This window comes from Haliotis rufescens, unplaced genomic scaffold, assembly GCF_023055435.1.
Source record: "Haliotis rufescens isolate VD_foot unplaced genomic scaffold, xgHalRufe1.0.p SCAF_57, whole genome shotgun sequence".
In the NCBI taxonomy this organism is placed as follows: Eukaryota; Metazoa; Mollusca; class Gastropoda; order Lepetellida; family Haliotidae; genus Haliotis; species Haliotis rufescens.
The window spans coordinates 2,414,326-2,433,443 of NW_025964301.1; the positions used below are offsets into that span (position 1 = coordinate 2,414,326).

The 19,118-nt window shown below is 41.1% G+C and overlaps 1 protein-coding gene across 1 annotated transcript in view; it reads right to left on the minus strand.

Moving 5' to 3' along the window:
* LOC124137854 (carboxypeptidase D-like) overlaps window positions 1-18,908 on the minus strand; it is a 114,116-nt gene extending 95,208 nt beyond the window's left edge. Inside the window, exons 1-2 of the mRNA XM_048385285.1 lie at window positions 18,846-18,908; window positions 11,515-11,599 (exon numbers count right to left, since the gene is read on the minus strand). Of these exons, the coding sequence (XP_048241242.1) occupies window positions 11,515-11,599; window positions 18,846-18,901 (141 nt within the window). The 5' untranslated portion in view covers window positions 18,902-18,908. The remainder of the gene's footprint in view (window positions 1-11,514; window positions 11,600-18,845) is intronic.
* Between the last annotated feature and the right edge of the window lie 210 nt (window positions 18,909-19,118).

The following is a 19,118-nucleotide window of genomic DNA, read 5'->3' on the forward strand; positions in this document are numbered from 1 at the left end:
ATTTGCCCTCACCCCTAAAATTGAAAAGAAATATCTTACAATGTTAAATTGTCAAACTTTACATGCTAATCCTGTGTATCTCGAGTCAAGGATCTATGACGTCACATGTGATGCGATCATGAGCGTTGGTTCACACAACATACCAGTATGTTCGTTTGTCCATCAAACCAATCTAATATCTCTTGAAAATGAGTAATTCTTCATATCTTTACCAACATATATGGTAGTCGCTTTTCTTTTGTTGGTGAGTATATATACAACACAGGTCTTCCCAAACTAAGGAACATGACGTGTACATCTAAAACCACCTGTCAGGTTCAACCTCAGTCAAGTACATCAGAGGCCTTAATGCATCAATGTTGGCATTTTCTTGATAGGACTGAACCATCGCCAATGTTATTGCTCACAAGGAAGGGAGCTCCGGTTTGAAATGTTCCGTTTGAAGATGTATGGATTGGTTAGGTCTCTTCCTGAAGCATTGAGCTGGGGTCCATTCCACAAAGCAATCATAGCGATCGGGTTTTAATGACACACAATTAACAAGGTCATGCAATGGTGGGAGGGGGAAATGGATAACATCGTGTTCAAGATTATTGAACTTATATAGCGATGTACATGCACGTGTGTGTGTGTTTACTAATGCTGGTTTGACAGTGCTAGCGTACTGAGAAACCATCCCACAATTTAAAATGGATATCCCCTCACAGTATACTGATGACCAGTCCTTCTATCTAATTTATGCCACGCCAGGAAGAGTAACAACAAGTTTCATTTTTGGGGTATGACAGAGCCTGGGACTGAACTACCAACGTTCCACTCTCTGGACAGAGGCTCTATCCACTGTATCATGCAGGCAGTCTCCAGGCAGAGACTCTATCCACTAAACAATGCAGGCGGTCTCCGGGCAGAGGCTCTATCCACTAGATCATGCAGGCAGTCTCCAGGCAGAGACTCTATCCACTAAACAACGCAGGCGGTCTCCGGGCAGAGACTCTATCCACTAGATCATGCAGGCAGTCTCCAGGCAGAGACTCTATCCACTAAACAACGCAGGCGGTCTCCGGGCAGAGACTCTATCCACTAGATCATGCAGGCAGTCTCCAGGCAGAGACTCTATCCACTAAACAACGCAGGCGGTCTCCGGGCAGAGGCTCTATCCACTAGATCATGCAGGCAGTCTCCAGGCAGAGACTCTATCCACTAAACAACGCAGGCGGTCTCCGGGCAGAGGCTCTATCCACTGTATCATGTAGGCAGTCTCCAGGCAGAGACTCTATCCACTGTATCATGCAGGCAGTCTCCAGGCAGAGACTCTATCCACTAGATCATGCAGGCAGTCTCCAGGCAGAGACTCTATCCACTAAACAACGCAGGCGGTCTCCGGGCAGAGGCTCTATCCACTAGATCATGCAGGCAGTCTCCAGGCAGAGACTCTATCCACTAAACAACGCAGGCGGTCTCCGGGCAGAGGCTCTATCCACTAGATCATGCAGGCAGTCTCCAGGCAGAGACTCTATCAACTAAACAACGCAGGCTGTCTCCGGGCAGAGACTCTATCCACTAAACAACGCAGGCGGTCTCCGGGCAGAGACTCTATCCACTAGACAATGGAGGCAGTCTCCAGGCAGAGACTCTATCCACTAGACAATTGAGGCAGTCTCCGGGCAGAGACTCTATCCACTAGACCACTCAGGCTGTCTCCGGGCAGAGACTCTATCCACTAGACCACTCAGGCTGTCTCCGGGCAGAGACTCTATCCACTAGACCACTCAGGCTGTCTCCGGGCAGAGACTCTATCCACTAGACAATGGAGGCAGTCTCCAGGCAGAGACTCTATTAACTAAACAACGCAGGCGGTCTCCGGGCAGAGACTCTAGCCACAAGATCACTCAGGCGGTCTCCGGGCAGAGACTCTATCCACTAGACCACTCAGGCGGTCTCCGGGCAGAGACTCTATCCACTAGATCATGCAGGCAGTCTCCAGGCAGAGACTCTATCCACTAGACCACTCAGGCTGTCTCCGGGCAGAGACTCTATCCACTAGATCATGCAGGCAGTCTCCAGGCAGAGACTCTATCCACTAGACCACTCAGGCTGTCTCCGGGCAGAGACTCTATCCACTAGACCACTCAGGCGGTCTCCGGGCAGAGACTCTATCCACTAGACCACTCAGGCTGTCTCCAGGCAGAGACTCTATCCACTAGACCACTCAGGCTGTCTCCGGGCAGAGACTCTATCCACTAGACCACTCAGGCTGTCTCCGGGCAGAGACTCTATCCACTAGACCACTCAGGCTGTCTCCAGGCAGAGACTCTATCCACTAGACCTCTCAGGCGGTCTCCGGGCAGAGACTCTATCCACTAGATCATGCAGGCAGTCTCCAGGCAGAGACTCTATCCACTAGACCACTCAGGCTGTCTCCGGGCAGAGACTCTATCCACTAGACCACTCAGGCTGTCTCCGGGCAGAGACTCTATCCACTAGACCACTCAGGCTGTCTCCGGGCAGAGACTCTATCAACTAAACAATGCAGGCGGTCTCCGGGCAGAGACTCTATCCACTAGACCACTCAGGCTGTCTCCGGGCAGAGACTCTATCCACTAGACCACTCAGGCTGTCTCCGGGCAGAGACTCTATCCACTAGATCATGCAGGCAGTCTCCAGGCAGAGACTCTATCCACTAAACAACGCAGGCGGTCTCCGGGCAGAGACTCTATCCACTAGACCACTCAGGCTGTCTCCGGGCAGAGACTCTATCCACTAGACCACTCAGGCTGTCTCCGGGCAGAGACTCTATCCACTAGACCACTCAGGCTGTCTCCGGGCAGAGACTCTATCCACTAGACCACTCAGGCTGTCTCCGGGCAGAGACTCTATCCACTAGACAATGGAGGCAGTCTCCAGGCAGAGACTCTATTAACTAAACAACGCAGGCGGTCTCCGGGCAGAGACTCTAGCCACAAGATCACTCAGGCGGTCTCCGGGCAGAGACTCTATCCACTAGACCTCTCAGGCGGTCTCCGGGCAGAGACTCTATCCACTAGATCATGCAGGCAGTCTCCAGGCAGAGACTCTATCCACTAGACCACTCAGGCTGTCTCCGGGCAGAGACTCTATCCACTAGATCATGCAGGCAGTCTCCAGGCAGAGACTCTATCCACTAGACCACTCAGGCTGTCTCCGGGCAGAGACTCTATCCACTAGACCACTCAGGCGGTCTCCGGGCAGAGACTCTATCCACTAGACCACTCAGGCTGTCTCCAGGCAGAGACTCTATCCACTAGACCACTCAGGCTGTCTCCGGGCAGAGACTCTATCCACTAGACCACTCAGGCTGTCTCCGGGCAGAGACTCTATCCACTAGACCACTCAGGCTGTCTCCGGGCAGAGACTCTATCCACTAGACCACTCAGCTGTATAAGGGTTTATTTTCTGTGGTTTGAATTCTATCAGTTTAGTTACGAAATAAGATAACTGAATAACCGGGAGTGAACATAGCCACACATGACTGCTCTGTCAGGGTTACCATATGACAAAAATCACACATGATAACATTGATCCCAGTTCATGATAAATGTCTAATGTAACGGGAAATACAATTCCAACTGTAAATAGTCATCTGTAAATCATTAAAGTCCTTATTTTCATAAACTCAGAGGTATTAGTATAATTACAACATCAGAGCTCCAGATAACTTTTTGAGCAATTGAGTTTTCACTCGAAGGTTTCTATTTTATTTGGGTTATTACATTTTTCATTGGGTAACCAATAATTTTTCACTCATTTCTTCAACACTCTATTGGGTTTTCCCCAAAATGAGTAAACACCTTTTAGATATAAAAAATAATGAAATAATGTTTTAGATGTAATATAACGGTTCTAAATATAGTCTTGACTCGGAAAGTAAATTAGCTCGTAATTGTGTTTCGGAAATTACCTCCGTTGTATGCATGCTGAAAAAGCATAATTGAGTTTTCCTTTTAATGCTTGCGTTTCTGTTAAATGAAAGTAATTGGGTTTTGAATAGTTTTGGGGGGTATTTTACAAAAATACGCAGCTTATCTGTAGCTCTGCAACATGGTAACCAATACAATAATTCCTCTTCATTTTTTTAGTCCTGTTATTAATGAGTCAAGTCACATCGATGAAGTCTTCAACTTAGTTGTTTCTACAGTAATATAATTAGTATGAATAGCAAAAACCGTAATTCCAATTGTGGATTTTTACTGACAATTGCAGACTTCTGAGAGGGATAAGTCACTGTAAAACAGCATTTGTTTCTGAAACTGTTATCTGAGAAGGGGATGTATGTATTATATTCACAGTGAGTATCAGTCACATACAAAAATGACACCCAAACATCGAAGTCATATGCTTAACACAAGCACAGATAAAACCAGAACACATACGTCCCCTTGGGCTTATACAAACAGTATTAGTAGGGGATAGCTGATGCAAAAACGTATTTCAATAAATATTATCTTGTTCTGGATATCCAACTCCTTTAACATGTTTAAAATAACAGTTTTAAAAATATTAAGATTTGTGACTATGTACTGTTTGAAAAGATCCGGAATTAATAATAAGCATTAATAATAATAATGATAACCATTATTATTAGTGAGTGAGTGAGTATGGTTTTACGCCGCTTTTAACAATATTCCAGCAATATCACGGCAGGGGACACCAGAAATGGGCTTCACACATTGTACCCATGTCAGGAATTGAACCCGGGTCTTTGGCGTGACGAGCGAACGCTTTAACCACTCGGCTACCCGACCGCCCCCATTATTATTTATAATAATAATAATAATAATAATAATAATAATCCATTTATATAGCTGTACTCCATGCATCAGCATGTACTAAGCACATCATTATTACCCCAGTCAATGGACCAATGTGTACTTGATTTCTTTCCCAGCTCCCTGGGGAGTATCAACCATAACATGAACAGTGCAAAACTTCTAACCACAGAGCAGGAAGCTCACAGCACATAACATTATTAGTCTAGTGAATTGGATCATCATGCAAGCCATTTACATTCTCAACTCCCTCGGGAGTATACAATCCAAAACGTCTCATCTAGTACCTGCCAATAGGCATGTATCTGGAAGAGATTAAGCAAACATATTGATGTAACCTTATCAACAAATATTCCTCTTAAGACAGAATTTAATCATCGCAAGAGCATATTTTATCAGACTTATAACCTATGTGTGCAATCCATTTGCATTCTCAACTCCCTTGGGAGTATACAACTCAAAACGTCTCATCTAGGTACTTGGTGAATGGAATGTATCTGGAAGCCATTAAACGAACAGGTTGATGTAACCTTATCAACAACTACTCCCCTTAAGATAGAACTTAAGCACCTCAAGAACATATTCTCGGATTAAAGACTTATAAGAGATTAAGCATCACAAACCATGCATAGCATCAATCTAGACAGGTCTAAAGAGCATCTAACTGAAATCTCAGCTTGGGTTAATTACAAATAATGTCTAGAATCCTCCGATAATATGAAAAACATCTGAAACATCAACAGACACTTACTTGCAATTTCAGCGATCAGCAGCTCATTACGGGAGAATGAAGAAGCGATCTGATTTCACACTGTCTAAGCCCACACATAAACACTGAAGTGCAGTGATCAGTCAATCAGCTGCTGTTGCATATATCTAGGAGCTATCAGTTGTAGAAATCTCTGACACCTGTCATTTACAGAAGTTGCCAGTTGGATGAGCACACCTACATCAATACTGAACATCCTCATTATACCATGGGCACCTGCCTCATTATAAGATGCTTTCCAGGATAATTCCTTGAAGGTTAAAACATGATTTTCAATGTTTGTTTTGTTGAGTGGTGCTTTGTTATAATATGAACGAATTATTGCGATATTGTCATAAATCTGGGTTGTGATAGATATGTCGTTTTGGGCATGATATGGTGCATTCTAGCGCCTCCGTGGTCTGGTGGTAGAGCGTCTGCCCAGAAAGAGGAAGATCGGGGTTCGATCATGCCTGCTTGGCACTCAACATTAAAGGAATAAAACAAGGATTGGTCGGCTCAGAGTCAGTGAACTGTCAGTGGGGTATTCATGTTAAATTGTGGCATGAAGTTTAACCTCACCTCACCTCACCTCACCTCACCTCACCTCACCTCACCTCACCTCACCTCAATCACATCCCCTGACAGTTGCCCACAGATACCTTGATAAGATTAGGAGCGGTCGGGTAGCCTAGTGGTTAAAGCGTTCGCTCATCACGCTGAAAACCCGGGTTCGAGTCCCGACATGGGTACAATGTGTGAAGCCCATTTCTGGTGATCCCCCGCCGTGATATTGCTGGAATATTACTAAAAGTGGCGAAATTACTATATGAAATTACGCCCTTTGTGAAACTGTGCCCAATATGAAACTGTGCCTTATATGAAATTATGCTCTTTGTGAAACTGTGCCAAATATGAAACTGTGCCCTATGTGAAATTACACCCTTTGTGAAACTCTGCCCAATATGAAACCTGGCCCTATATGAAATTACGCCCTTTGTGAAACTGTGCCCAATATGAAACTGTGCCCTATGTGAAATTACACCCTTTGTGAAACTCTGCCCAATATGAAACTCTGCCCTGTGTGAAATTACACCCTTTGTGAAACTGTGCCCAATATGAAACTGTGCCCTATATGAAATTACGCCCTTTGTGAAACTGTGCCCAATATGAAATTATGCCCTTTGTGAAACTGTGCCCTATATGAAATTACGCCCTTTGTGAAACTGTGCCCTATATGAAATTACGCCCTTTGTGAAACTGTGCCCAATATGAAATTATGCCCTTTGTGAAACTGTGCCCAATATGAAACTGTGCCTTATATGAAATTACGCCCTTTGTGAAACTGTACCCAATATCAAACTGTGTCTATATGAAATTACGCCCTTTGTGAAACTGTGCCCAATATCAAACTGTGTCCTTTATGGAATTACACCCTTTGTGAAACTGTGCCCAATATCAAACTGTGTCCTATATGAAATTACGCCCTTTGTGAAACTGTGCCCAATATCAAACTGTGTCCTATATGAAATTACGCCCTTTGTGAAACTGTGCTCTCTCTGAATCGGTGCCTTATGTGTAACAGTGCCCTTTGTGAAATGTGCCTTGTAGGAAATTACGCCCTTTGTGAAACTGTGCCTTGTAGGAAATTACGCCCTTTGTGAAACTGTGCCCCATTTGAAACTATGCCCTATGTGAAACTGTGCCGTTTATGAAATTGCGACACACAGACGGAATATATGACCCATTCAGGCCAATATTGAGTGAATGAATATGGTTTTACGCCGCTTTTAGCAATATTCCAGCAATATCACAGGGACACCAGAAATGTATGTCAAGAAGAGATGTTTTCAATTTTTACCACTTTATGACAAGACTAACAATCTGTCACGATATGCTGCACATGATTTCCAAACTTTACACGCTAATCCTGCATGAGACAAATTTTCCATCCTGAGTCATAGATCTATGACGTCACATGTGATGCATTCAGTATGTTCGTTTGTGCATCGAACTAATCTAATATCTCTTGAATATGAGTACCGTATTCGACATAATAAGAGCCCCGCTCAAATAAGCGCCCACGGCGATATTTGCTAATATATTGGCTAGTGAACAATCCCAATTAGCACCCCTTCCGATTGATCAATGTACACAAGACCTATTTATTCGTGTATAATACGCACACATGCGTAATATGCGCCCTCAATTATGGGCAATTAAATTCTGGACAAATATATCTGTCGTATATAAACATTTCAGGCTGTCAGCATAAACCAAGAAATTTATCTTTCAACTGTTTTTTTTCATCAAAATAATATTCTAATAAGAGCCCCCTATTTCTAATTTTGAGAGCGCCCCGGGCGCTTATTACATCGAATACGGTTATTCTTCATATATTAACCAACATGTATGATATTCGCTTTTCTTTTGGCAGTGACTATATTATTAGATTATTATTAGATTCTGATCACAAAATCCATTTAGTCGCCTCTTATGTCACCAGCATAGGTTGCAGGGGACCTATATTCTTACCCAGAATTCCACTGGTCTAGTTCCCTTGTGCTGACGGTATGTTCGACATAGTGGTGATGTTTATCCCCTGTCTGCTACATCTACCAGAATATCTGGGAGACGGACAGCTGACCCACTGGTCTGGAGAAGGATGACAGCCATAAGTTAGTTAATGCTGCAATATTTGTCACAATCACTCTTTTGTGATAATCACAGCCGTAAATCAGGAATCACAGCGCCTTGATACTAAATCATTACACCAATGATAGAACCTCATCAAGCAACTCCTATTTGTGGAAATCTAAATTGGTTCATCTAAAGATGCAGTATTTCAGTTATATCACACGTCAGTTCCATAGGCTACAACAAATTACTTTTTTACAATTTTATCCACTTTTTTTACAAACTTGGGCAGACACATCTTTTATATTATTTTTAATTAAAAAAATTGTTTAATCTTTTGAAGGCATCTACAGACAGCTGTCACCGTATGTGGTTCTTACAAAGTGAGTTGAGGTGAGGTGAGGTGAGGTGAGGTGAGGTGAGGTGAGGTGAGGTGAGGTGAAATGGACTAGTTTGGCAAGGGTGGAAACTGGAATTTTAGTCACTTAACTCCCTTGCCTTGGGAAGATGGTTGAGAAGGTTTTTAACCAGAGCATAAAATATGCACAATAAATCTCCATAAACAATTAATTTGGAGTTTCTTGCATACAAATACCGTATTCGACATAATAAGCACCCAGGGCACTCTCAAAATTAGAAATAGGGGGCTCTTATTAGAATACTATTTTGGTGAAAAACAACAGGGTTAAAAGATTGTAAATTTTGTGGTTTATGCTGACAGCCTGAAATGTTTATATACGACAGTTATATTTTTCCAGAATCTAATTTCCCACAATTAAGGATGCATATAACACACGTATTATACACAAATAAATAAGTCTTTGTGTACATTGATCAATTGAAAGGGGTGCTAATTGGGATTGTTCACTAGCCAATATATTAGCAAATATTGCTGTTGGTGCTTATTAGAGCGGGGCGCTTATTACATCGAATACGGTATGCATGGAAAAGATTAAAACCCCAACAACATAACATCACTGTTGGTAATTAATTACTCAATATGGCCTTGTGTATCTGTATTTCTTTGCTGACTGAATGCAGGCATAATGTATGCATGGTGAGGTGAGGTGAAATTGGGTTTAACGTCGCGTCCAAGATTATTGCACTTATATAGCGACGTGCATGTACGTGTGTGTGTTTGTGTGGCTGCTTGTACTAGTCCGGACTGATGCCGATTTATAGTGCTAGCTCACTGAGATACCATGCCGCAGTTTAACATGAATACCCCACTCAGACACAGTATACTGACTCTGAGCCGACCAGTCCTTGTTTTAGCCCTTTAATGCCGAGCGCCAGACAGGGTAACAACAAGTACAATCTTTTAACGTCTTTTGGTATGACGCGGTCGGGAATCGAAGCCCAGACTTCCGCTCTCCAGGCGGACGCTCTACCACTAGACCACTAGAATGTATGCATGGACTCTACTGCAGGGAATTATGAGAATGTGTGCTATGTGTGCCTTGTTATAACTTAGACATGTTGGTTGGTTGGTTTGTTGTTTAACGCCACACTCAGCAATATGACAGCCACCTGTAAATAATGGCATCTGGGCCAGGCAATCAAATGATTGGCATTATGAGCATCGATCTCCACAATCTGGGGTATGATGACATGCATCAACCGAGGTCACCAAGCCTGACCATCTGATCCCTGACGATCTCAGATAAGAAGATACAACATATATTGACTTTGATTATAATTTTAGCTATAAGATGTAAAAAGTGATGGCCTATTATGTGAACACCAATAACGGAAATGGAGAGGGATATCACACAATACTGGATGAGATGGTAATGGGACTGTAAACCGTCTCAGCACCTAATAAGGCAGCTTGAGATGTATAACCCCTAGGGAGCTGAGAATGAAATATGACTCCAAATTCAAAAGGCTGATGATAATATAGCCCATGAGACTTCACTTGGTAAATGCTGCAATATAAAGGGACAAAAAGTTACTATGGCAACGAGGCCAGCATTGTGGTAAAATAGTAAACAGCACATACCTGGCCAGGTACGTAAGAAGGTTTCTAACTCGACGCCACTCCAGTCAAGAAAATTATTTGTTCCCTTTCCATTTAAGAATGACTGCTAGAAATAATATGTGTTCACTTTGCAACTCAAACTGTTGCATAAAACAGATCCTAATGCGACATACTGTAAATCTTGAAATTAATGCATCTCCAGATTGATACGACAGCTGACCCCAAATCAAAAAAAAAAGACTGAAAATCTCCCCCACCCCATCCCCATTAGAATAATACATATCCTTACCTTAATCTAACGATAAATGCAAAGTTCATCATTGCAAACAAAGACCACTCATTTTTTGCATTTAATTCACGCTCAATATTTACAGCATGTTTAGTTAATCACAAGCCAAGCCGATGAATACACAAATCCTAGATAAGAAGTCAAACGGTCCAATATATGGTGTTTACTATCAAGAAAAACGTGAATTTATTCATAGTTTACAACCAGTCATATTTTACTTATGGATTACAGGTATCGCCACACCCTTCACTGAACTGAGCCATCACTGCATTGCAAAACAACATCAATTTTTTGTCTAATGTCAAAATGTCCAGTTTCCACCATTGCCGAACTAGGCTGCAATTATGGAGTTATATTTTGGCTGGACTAACGAGTCTATGCATAGTCCAATCTAAATCACGTAACGAAATCGACATCCAGTCATATTTTGCTTATGGATGACGGGTATCGCCACTTCCTTAACTGAATTGCAAAACGACATCAATTTTTTATCTAACGTCAATAATGAAACTGCACATTAGAAATAATGGGAAATACAAAAATGCTAACATATTTATTCATTTACTCAAAAACATTTGCTACCAATAGAAAAGATGATGTTTTTGTCATAAATATTTTATACATTTGTGATTAAATACCAAGTTAAATACCAATAATTATACTTGCATCAAAACAGCGAGGTGGGGTAGCCTAGTGGTTAAAGCATTCGTTTGTCAAGCTGAAGATCCGGGTTCGATTCCCGACAAGAGTACAATGTGTGAAGCCTATTTCTGGTGTCCCCCGCCGTGATATTGCTGGAATATTGCTAAAAGCGGAGTAAAACCATACTCACTCACTCACTCATGAAAAACAGTCAACAGCAGGTGATTCCCCATACGCCTCAAAGGTAAAGTGTGATTCTAGCATGGATAGTGTACCTTTCGCAACAGAATACACACTAACCCCTGCTTTGTCTAACAAGAAGAAACCATGGCAACCAGACCAGCAGTGTGGTCTAACGATAAACACAAAACACACATCTGTCGAGGTGAGGTGACGAAGATACCAGACTTACCTGGACACAGAACTCGACTCTCCTTCTGTCAGCCTCCTTCTTGCAATAGAAGTAGAAATTAGTTCTTATCTGTCCTCCATCTTGGCTGTAAAGCAATATATCAGCTAGAATCAGTCAACAGACACTGACATGATATACTAATGGTCCATATACTCAATGATTACCAAGTGGGAACAGGCAGGAGGGTGTTGACTTCAGCTGTAATTTCCGAATAGCATTTGACAGGTTGCAGTACTTTTGACTGGTTGACGGTAAAATGTCAGTAGTAATACAAGAGTTAATATTTTCTACTTTGGATTAATAGATGCTGTATTTTTTAAATCAGTGACAGTCATGCCTAATTTTGAAGACTGAAACTTATACAATTTAGAGTGAGTGAGTGAGTGAGTGAGTGAGTGAGTGAGTGAGTGAGTGAGTGAGTGAGTGAGTGAGTGAGTGAGTGAGTGAGGTTTTACGCCGCTTTTAGCAATATTCCAGCAATATCACGGCGGGGGACACCAGAAATGGTCTTTACACATTGTACCCATGTCGGGAATCGAACCCGGGTCTTCGGCATGACGAGCGAACGCTTTAACCACTAGGCTACCCGACCGCCCCTATACAATTTAGAACTGACTTCATTATGTTTTTATGTTTATGAGATACAAACTGGTTTCTTTGTTCCTTTCTTAGCGCAAAAACATATTGAATTTAATTTTTATAATAAGTATAAATAATAAATTCACATACTTTAACCATTAACACCAAAACTGTAGACAATGATACAAAATCAGTGCTATCACTCAGCACAATAATGCAACACAAGCCCTGCCCACTCTATTTTCAACCAATCAGTAAACTGCTGTCTGCTAGTGGGTGTGGCCTATTGTTTTCGGTTTAAGGAATATTAAAGCAAAATATATTGCTTGCCTCAGCCAATCAAATGACACGGAATCACTTGCACATTATTTATTTTGGGGTAATTCAAATTATCTCTAATGATGAAATGAAACAATGAAAGAATGGACCATTCATAATACCAGTCTCTGGGTTGTCTAGTCTTGATTTGAATATTCACAAGCTGCCATCAGGCAAACAAAACAAACAACATAATCGACCATTGCTCCAGATACTTAATTAATCCTGGTCATATTAAAAAATATTTCCCACTCACTAGCAATGATAAAGATCTCAAACAACAGTTACAATGACCTTCCATGCCCAGGCAGTGGACAGAGTTATGTCCCTTAGTTGTGCCAAGATCAGCTGCTCAGAGTTTCAAATTCCATATTTATTCAGATTAGGATTCTCGTTTTAGTCAGCACTCTTGCTGATTTTGACCAAGTTAGAAATATCACAGAACGGTATTGCCTCGGGCTTTCTCACGATATCAGTGATATTAAAATGACATGCCATGATAAAATTCAACCTCATTAAAATAAGATCTTAGTTTTCGCTACCGCCAAACAAAGATCTAAGGGACATCCCATGAGGGATCACGTCAGACCGACCTTTTATCCGAAACAATCAGAGCGTCGCTTACCAGATCATGAAAGTGACAGTCGGAATGTGATTTCTAATCATGCAACCTCGAAAACTGTAACACGGGGTATTCCGATCGATAGTTACTGGCTTAACACCTGAATCCATACAATCTTGCCGATCTATTAGCCATTCCAGAATGTTCTTTTGTTCAGGTTTCAATAATTTAATGAAGATTTTGTCAAAATATGTTTTGCAGCGTAGTCGCCAAATTGAAATTAGAACCATAAAGCACGAGAAAGCTGCCTTCTGATTGGCTTATGTTGACTTCTTGTCAGTCATTCCATTGGTCGGTCAAAGTTTGCAGAAGGTCGGTCTGACGTGACCCGTAATGGGGTGTCCTCAGATCTTTGTTTAGCGGAAGCGAGAACTAACATCTGACTTTAATGAGATTGAATTTTATCATGGCATGTCAGTTTAATATCACTGATATCGTGAGAAAGCCCAGGGTGATACCTTTCTTAGATATTTTTAACTTGGTCGAAATCTGCAAGAGTGCTGACAAAACAAGAATCCTAATCTGAATGAATATGGAATTTGAAACTCAGCTGAGCAGCTGATCTTGGCACAACTAAGGGACATAACCCTGTCCACTGCCTGGGCATGGAAGGTCATTGCAACTGTTGAAAAAATTTCAACGTTCAAAATGGTGATCAATATCTCACTCACTCACTCACTCACTCACTCACCTACACCAACCTGTTATAGCGACTGATTTACAACACCCATTGTCTGAAGAACATTTAATTGCAAAGGCTCTTTTTATATGTATATATCTACATGTATAAAGTAAAACTGTATATACCACATGCCATCGTCTCCAAGTTGTCACTTCCTACTGAGAACCATACGTCGGCCTCTTGCATATACGAGTATGCAAATTATTTATTAATCAATGTCGGACCACGTCACGCATTGTTAAACCACTCACCCACTCAGACAACAATTCTGTTGTATATTTTCTCAGGTGGGATGCTTGTAATCATAGATTTATGTGGAGAGTCATTGAATGAAGTGAAGCTGTCACTATATAACATGGCCACCATCTGGAGGAGAGCTGCTCCGCGAGCCAAAGGGTCCATGTGGTTGCGGACAAAATTGTCAGCCAGGGAAGTACACAGAATCTGATCATGATGATTGAAATCCTGATATTCAAGAAAAATAAAAAAAGGTATTTTTTTAGCATTATTGGGTTATTAATGCCAGCAAATTGGCCCATGTAATGTCCATAAAGAACACACTCACTGTTTCTTATTTTATCGACTACAGATCTTCTTGTGGAGCATACAGTAGTAAGAAGGTCCAAATTTAAAAAATGTGTTTTGCTCATCATTTCATATTTTTGGGGTGTAAAGTTGTTTGGGTCTGTTGGGTTAGTGAGAAAAAGAAAATGCTAAGTTTCAAGTGAATGAGTATGGTTTTATGGCACTTTTAACAATATTTCAATAATTCACAGAGGGGACACCTAATATTGGCTTCACACAATGTACCCAGGTGGGGAATTGAACCCAGGTCTTTGGTGTCATGAGTGAATGCTTTAAGAAAAGGATAAAACACGCCTCCTCGGTTTTGGTTGAAAATGTATAACCTTCAATGAGGGAGCCACATTATGAACTGTCTAACTGCAAGATATAATCGAAAAAATAAGAAAACATTGACATACCTTATAGTGAAACAATACAGTGTGTCACGGTGTAAAAGGAAATATATCAAAACATGCAAGAGAAAAAATGTGCAGCATGGACCAGCTAAAGTCATGACAAGTAAAATTGAACAACTTCTCATCACCTGCTACAGAGGGAAAATAATGGGTAACAAAACTTAACACCACATGTGAGGTTGCAGATTCAATTCATGTCATGGAATTTTCATGCAAAAAAAATGTAACTTTTAACCAATCATCTAACACAATTGTTTTCATATCAAAAGGCAAGTTTATAAAACCTTAACTGGAAAACCTAGGTATTACAATTGAAATGCTAAACCTCAAAGCAGGTTTAGAAGTAACCCATTTCAAAACCTAGGTTGGGAGTGAGTGAGTTGGGTTTAACGCCGCTTTTAACATTATTCCAGTTATATCACGGCGTGTCAGCTTAATGTGGGAGGAAAGCCCGAAGTGATGCAGGTCTCGGACGTTTACCACTTCGGTGAAACCCACGAGCAAGGGCATGGTACTGACAAACCTAGAAACATAATCGGGGCGAACCGGGATTCGAACCCATAATCATAGGTTTCTGGCATGCCCAAGGGACGCAACTCTGCACAGCGAATTGCGGCGCCTCAGACGACTGGGCCACCCGTGCCCCCCTAGGTTGGGAAGAAAACCGCTTCAAATCCTATTTTTGGAAGATGAGTTGGTTACTATAGGTTCACCCAAGGTTGTCAGGAACCTAATGCAAGATGGGGTAACACGGTGATAGGTTTATAACCACTATAGGCTACCCCACAGCCCCTATGTTTCAAGAGCAGGGTGTCTAATAGTTTAACAGTAAGATGTGTATGCTTTTGTTCTCTTCAAAGGGAGTTTGCAGTCACAAGCGACTACACATACCATGCATTTGATCATTTATTATTCAAAAGATCATCAGTAACTGCCGAGCAAAAGTAATATTACCCCCATGTTTGATGTCGGCTAAAAATGAAACAAACAAGAAATAGTTATCCTATGGTGATGTATTAAACGGGTGTCATAGTTGTTTTTTTAACCTTAAGTTTTCAGTGTTTCTCAGGTGTTTTCAGCCGAGTAACGTTTCGAACAATTTGTTATTTTTCTTGTCAAATTCAATTTTCAAGTACATGTATATACTTTATTTCACCTGGCAGTGAGTGAGTGAGTTTAGTATGGTGCTGACAAACCTAGAAACATAATTGGGGCGAACAAGGATTTGAACCCATAATCATAGGTTTCTGGCATGCCCAAGGGACGGAACTCTGCACAGCGAATCGTCACCTGAAGATTATTTTTATTTGGGCTCAGGAACACAAACCTGTTAACCAACAAATTAGAAAAAGTGTCGCCTTAGATGTGTATCAGGTGGTTACAGCTTGTGACTTGGGATTCAAACTGGAAACCCATACACACAATGCAGCCTGGATACTAAGGGGCATAACTCTGCACCGGGATGTTAAACCAAAGGAAAAAAATCCATTTTTCAACCAAATGTTATTTTATGACACAGCTTAATTCAGTTCAACAACTTTTAACATACGTATTTGGAAAATTTTAGCAATTCAACTGAAGATTTATGTGCCTTTAATCTGAAAAAATTATATTATGTATACTTGAGACTGAGCATGGTGACACTGAGAGAGCAATGGACTCCATCGCCCTAAACCTACTAAACTGTTCTAAATTGCTCTACAACCCGACAAGCTTGATTTAAGGTCTCTTATTAAATCGCTATACAACCCGACAAGCTTGATTTAAGGTCTCTTACCATGGCATTTGCTAAACTGGGTTAAGAAAGTTCAATGCCCTGCCAACATGTTTGTTTTTAATAAAACTTAATGTCTTAAAGAAAATCTACCAATAGAATTTGACATATTTGTCAATCACATTAAAATCAGATCTTAGTTCTCGCTATCGCCTAAACAAAGATCTGAGGACATCCCATAACGGGTCACATCAGAACGACCTTTCATCCGACCAATGAAAGCGTCGCTTACCAGATCATGAAGTGACATTCGGAATATGTTTTCTAGTCATGCAACCTCGAAAACGTTAACATGGGGTATTCCGAATGACAGTAACGACTGATTCCGTAAAAATTATCGTCTATCTCTCGCTTCCGTGGGATAAACATTTGAACGGGGGAGGCGTTGCACAGTACGCGGGAAGCACTGCCATACAATCTCAACCATATATTAGACATTCCGGAATGTTTGTTTGTTCAGTTTTCAAAATTTTAATCGAGAACTGTGTCAACATATTTTTCAAGCGTAGTCTGAAAAAGAAGTCGCCAGGTTGAAACGAGTGCCATAAAGCTCGAGAAAGCTGCTTTCTAATTGGCTGATGTCGACTTCTTGTTAGTCATTTCAGTGATTGGTCAAAGTTCGCGAAAGGTCGTTCTGGTGTGACCCATAATGGGATGTCCTCAGATCTTTGTTCAGCGACAACGAGAACTGATTTTAATGAGATTGACATATTTGTACATGTAGGACTTTTACTTGAGTGAGTGAGGTTCAACGCCACTTTGAACAGTATTCCAGGTATATCACAGCATGTCAGCTTAAAGTGGGAGGAAAGCCAGAAGTGTTGCAGGTCTCAGATGTTTACCACTTTGGCGAAACCAACAGGCACAATAGAAACACAAACCTAGAAACATAGTTGGGGCCAACCGGGGTACGAAACAATCGTAGTTTTCTGATGTACTCAAGGAATGCAACTCTTCACAGCGAAATGGACACCTTGGACGACTGGGCCACATAAACAAACAAACAAACTTATGTATTCCAATATAATATTGTAACATATAATTGTGTGTGCTATACTGTATTCGAAGTAATAAGCACCTAGGGCGCTCTCAAAATTAGAAATATGGGGCTCTTATTAGAATATAATTTTGGTGAGAAAAAAACAGAGTTGAAAGATTGTAAATTCCGTGGTTTATGCTGACAGCCTGAAATGATACAAAAGAAAAGACTGTGCGTATTATATACGACAGATACATTTTCCAGAATTTAATTGCCCATACTCAAGGGTGCATATTAAACACGAGTGTGTATTATACACGAATAAATAAGTGTACATTGATCAATAGCCAATATATAAGCAAATATCGCCGTGGGCGCTTATTAGAGCGGGGCGTATATTACATCAAATACGGTAATCTTTTTATTCATACTGATAACACCATTATTCACAACCATACACATGACCTCGGAACATATACTCGACTCTTGTCCTATTAGTAAATCAGAGGTTCCAAATAACAATGACATATGTCTCTGATCAAAACCCAATGTGATCATTAACAAATTCATAACAGAGTTGTCTCCTTCTCTCTCAAACAGGCCAGCTGGCCATTTCAATTTCTGACAGTATAAATGAACGGATAGGTTCCAAAATACAGATCTGTGGTTCCTGGAATATATCAAGCCTATGTGAAAATACAATTTGGGGAGAAAGCATGAAAAATAATTACGAATAGAGTGTGTTTTTAATTATGTTCTTCAACTTCAGAAAAAATTCTGACCATAATCCCTCCTTCAAATTTTAACCCTAACCCTAGATTCAAATATTTGTAACTTTCGCTTGTTCCTTTTCATACTAAAGAAAACCATCGACGCACAAACTATTTTTTAATAGTTCTAGCCTGGGTTTATGAGAGAGATAAAAAAATGAGGCGTGGTTTCTGTAGCATGTTGTCAATGTATCATACCAATTTATAGAGGGGTTGAATTGAACTTAACCATTAGTGGAGTAGGTTGTTATTGGGTGTGTCACCATTATTACTCCGCCAAAGCCACTTCACTCATAATCTTCGCTGGTAGCATAGAGTTCCAATTCCTTTTATGCCAGTCAAATCTACAGGTAATAGATCTACACAGTCTGTTTATCTCCTAATTGCTGACCTGCGTACTCGTACGTTATCCTCTGGTTTGAAGTCCTACAAGAGAAACGTGCGATTTTACGTACGATTGATAAGGATATATCACCTGCACAGACAACGATGCTTCATTTGATAATACACTTGTTGAATGTGGCAGGTAAATCAATGCGCCGTCCCATAATGTGTTTCAAAGTTTATAAGGTGACTGCAAATCAGGTCATTTACGAGATCTGTCATGATTTTGTTTGCGATAATTACCTCAGGGGCCGTCGACCATCCTTGTGAAAACCATTTCCTCGTTTCTCAGGAATCATCCGAGCGTGATTATGTAAAAAGTGAGAGTTACTTCCCTTGGACTGCCCCAGCCAACGATGCTTCACAGTCACAGCAAATATATGATTACGTAATTATTATTTCTGAATGCCAGAAAGTCTACGTAGAATCTTGATACCCGTGACGGTCCGGGGTAGAATAGGTCTTCAGCAACCCATGCTTGCCGTAAGAGGCAACTAAAGGGATCAGGTGGTGAGG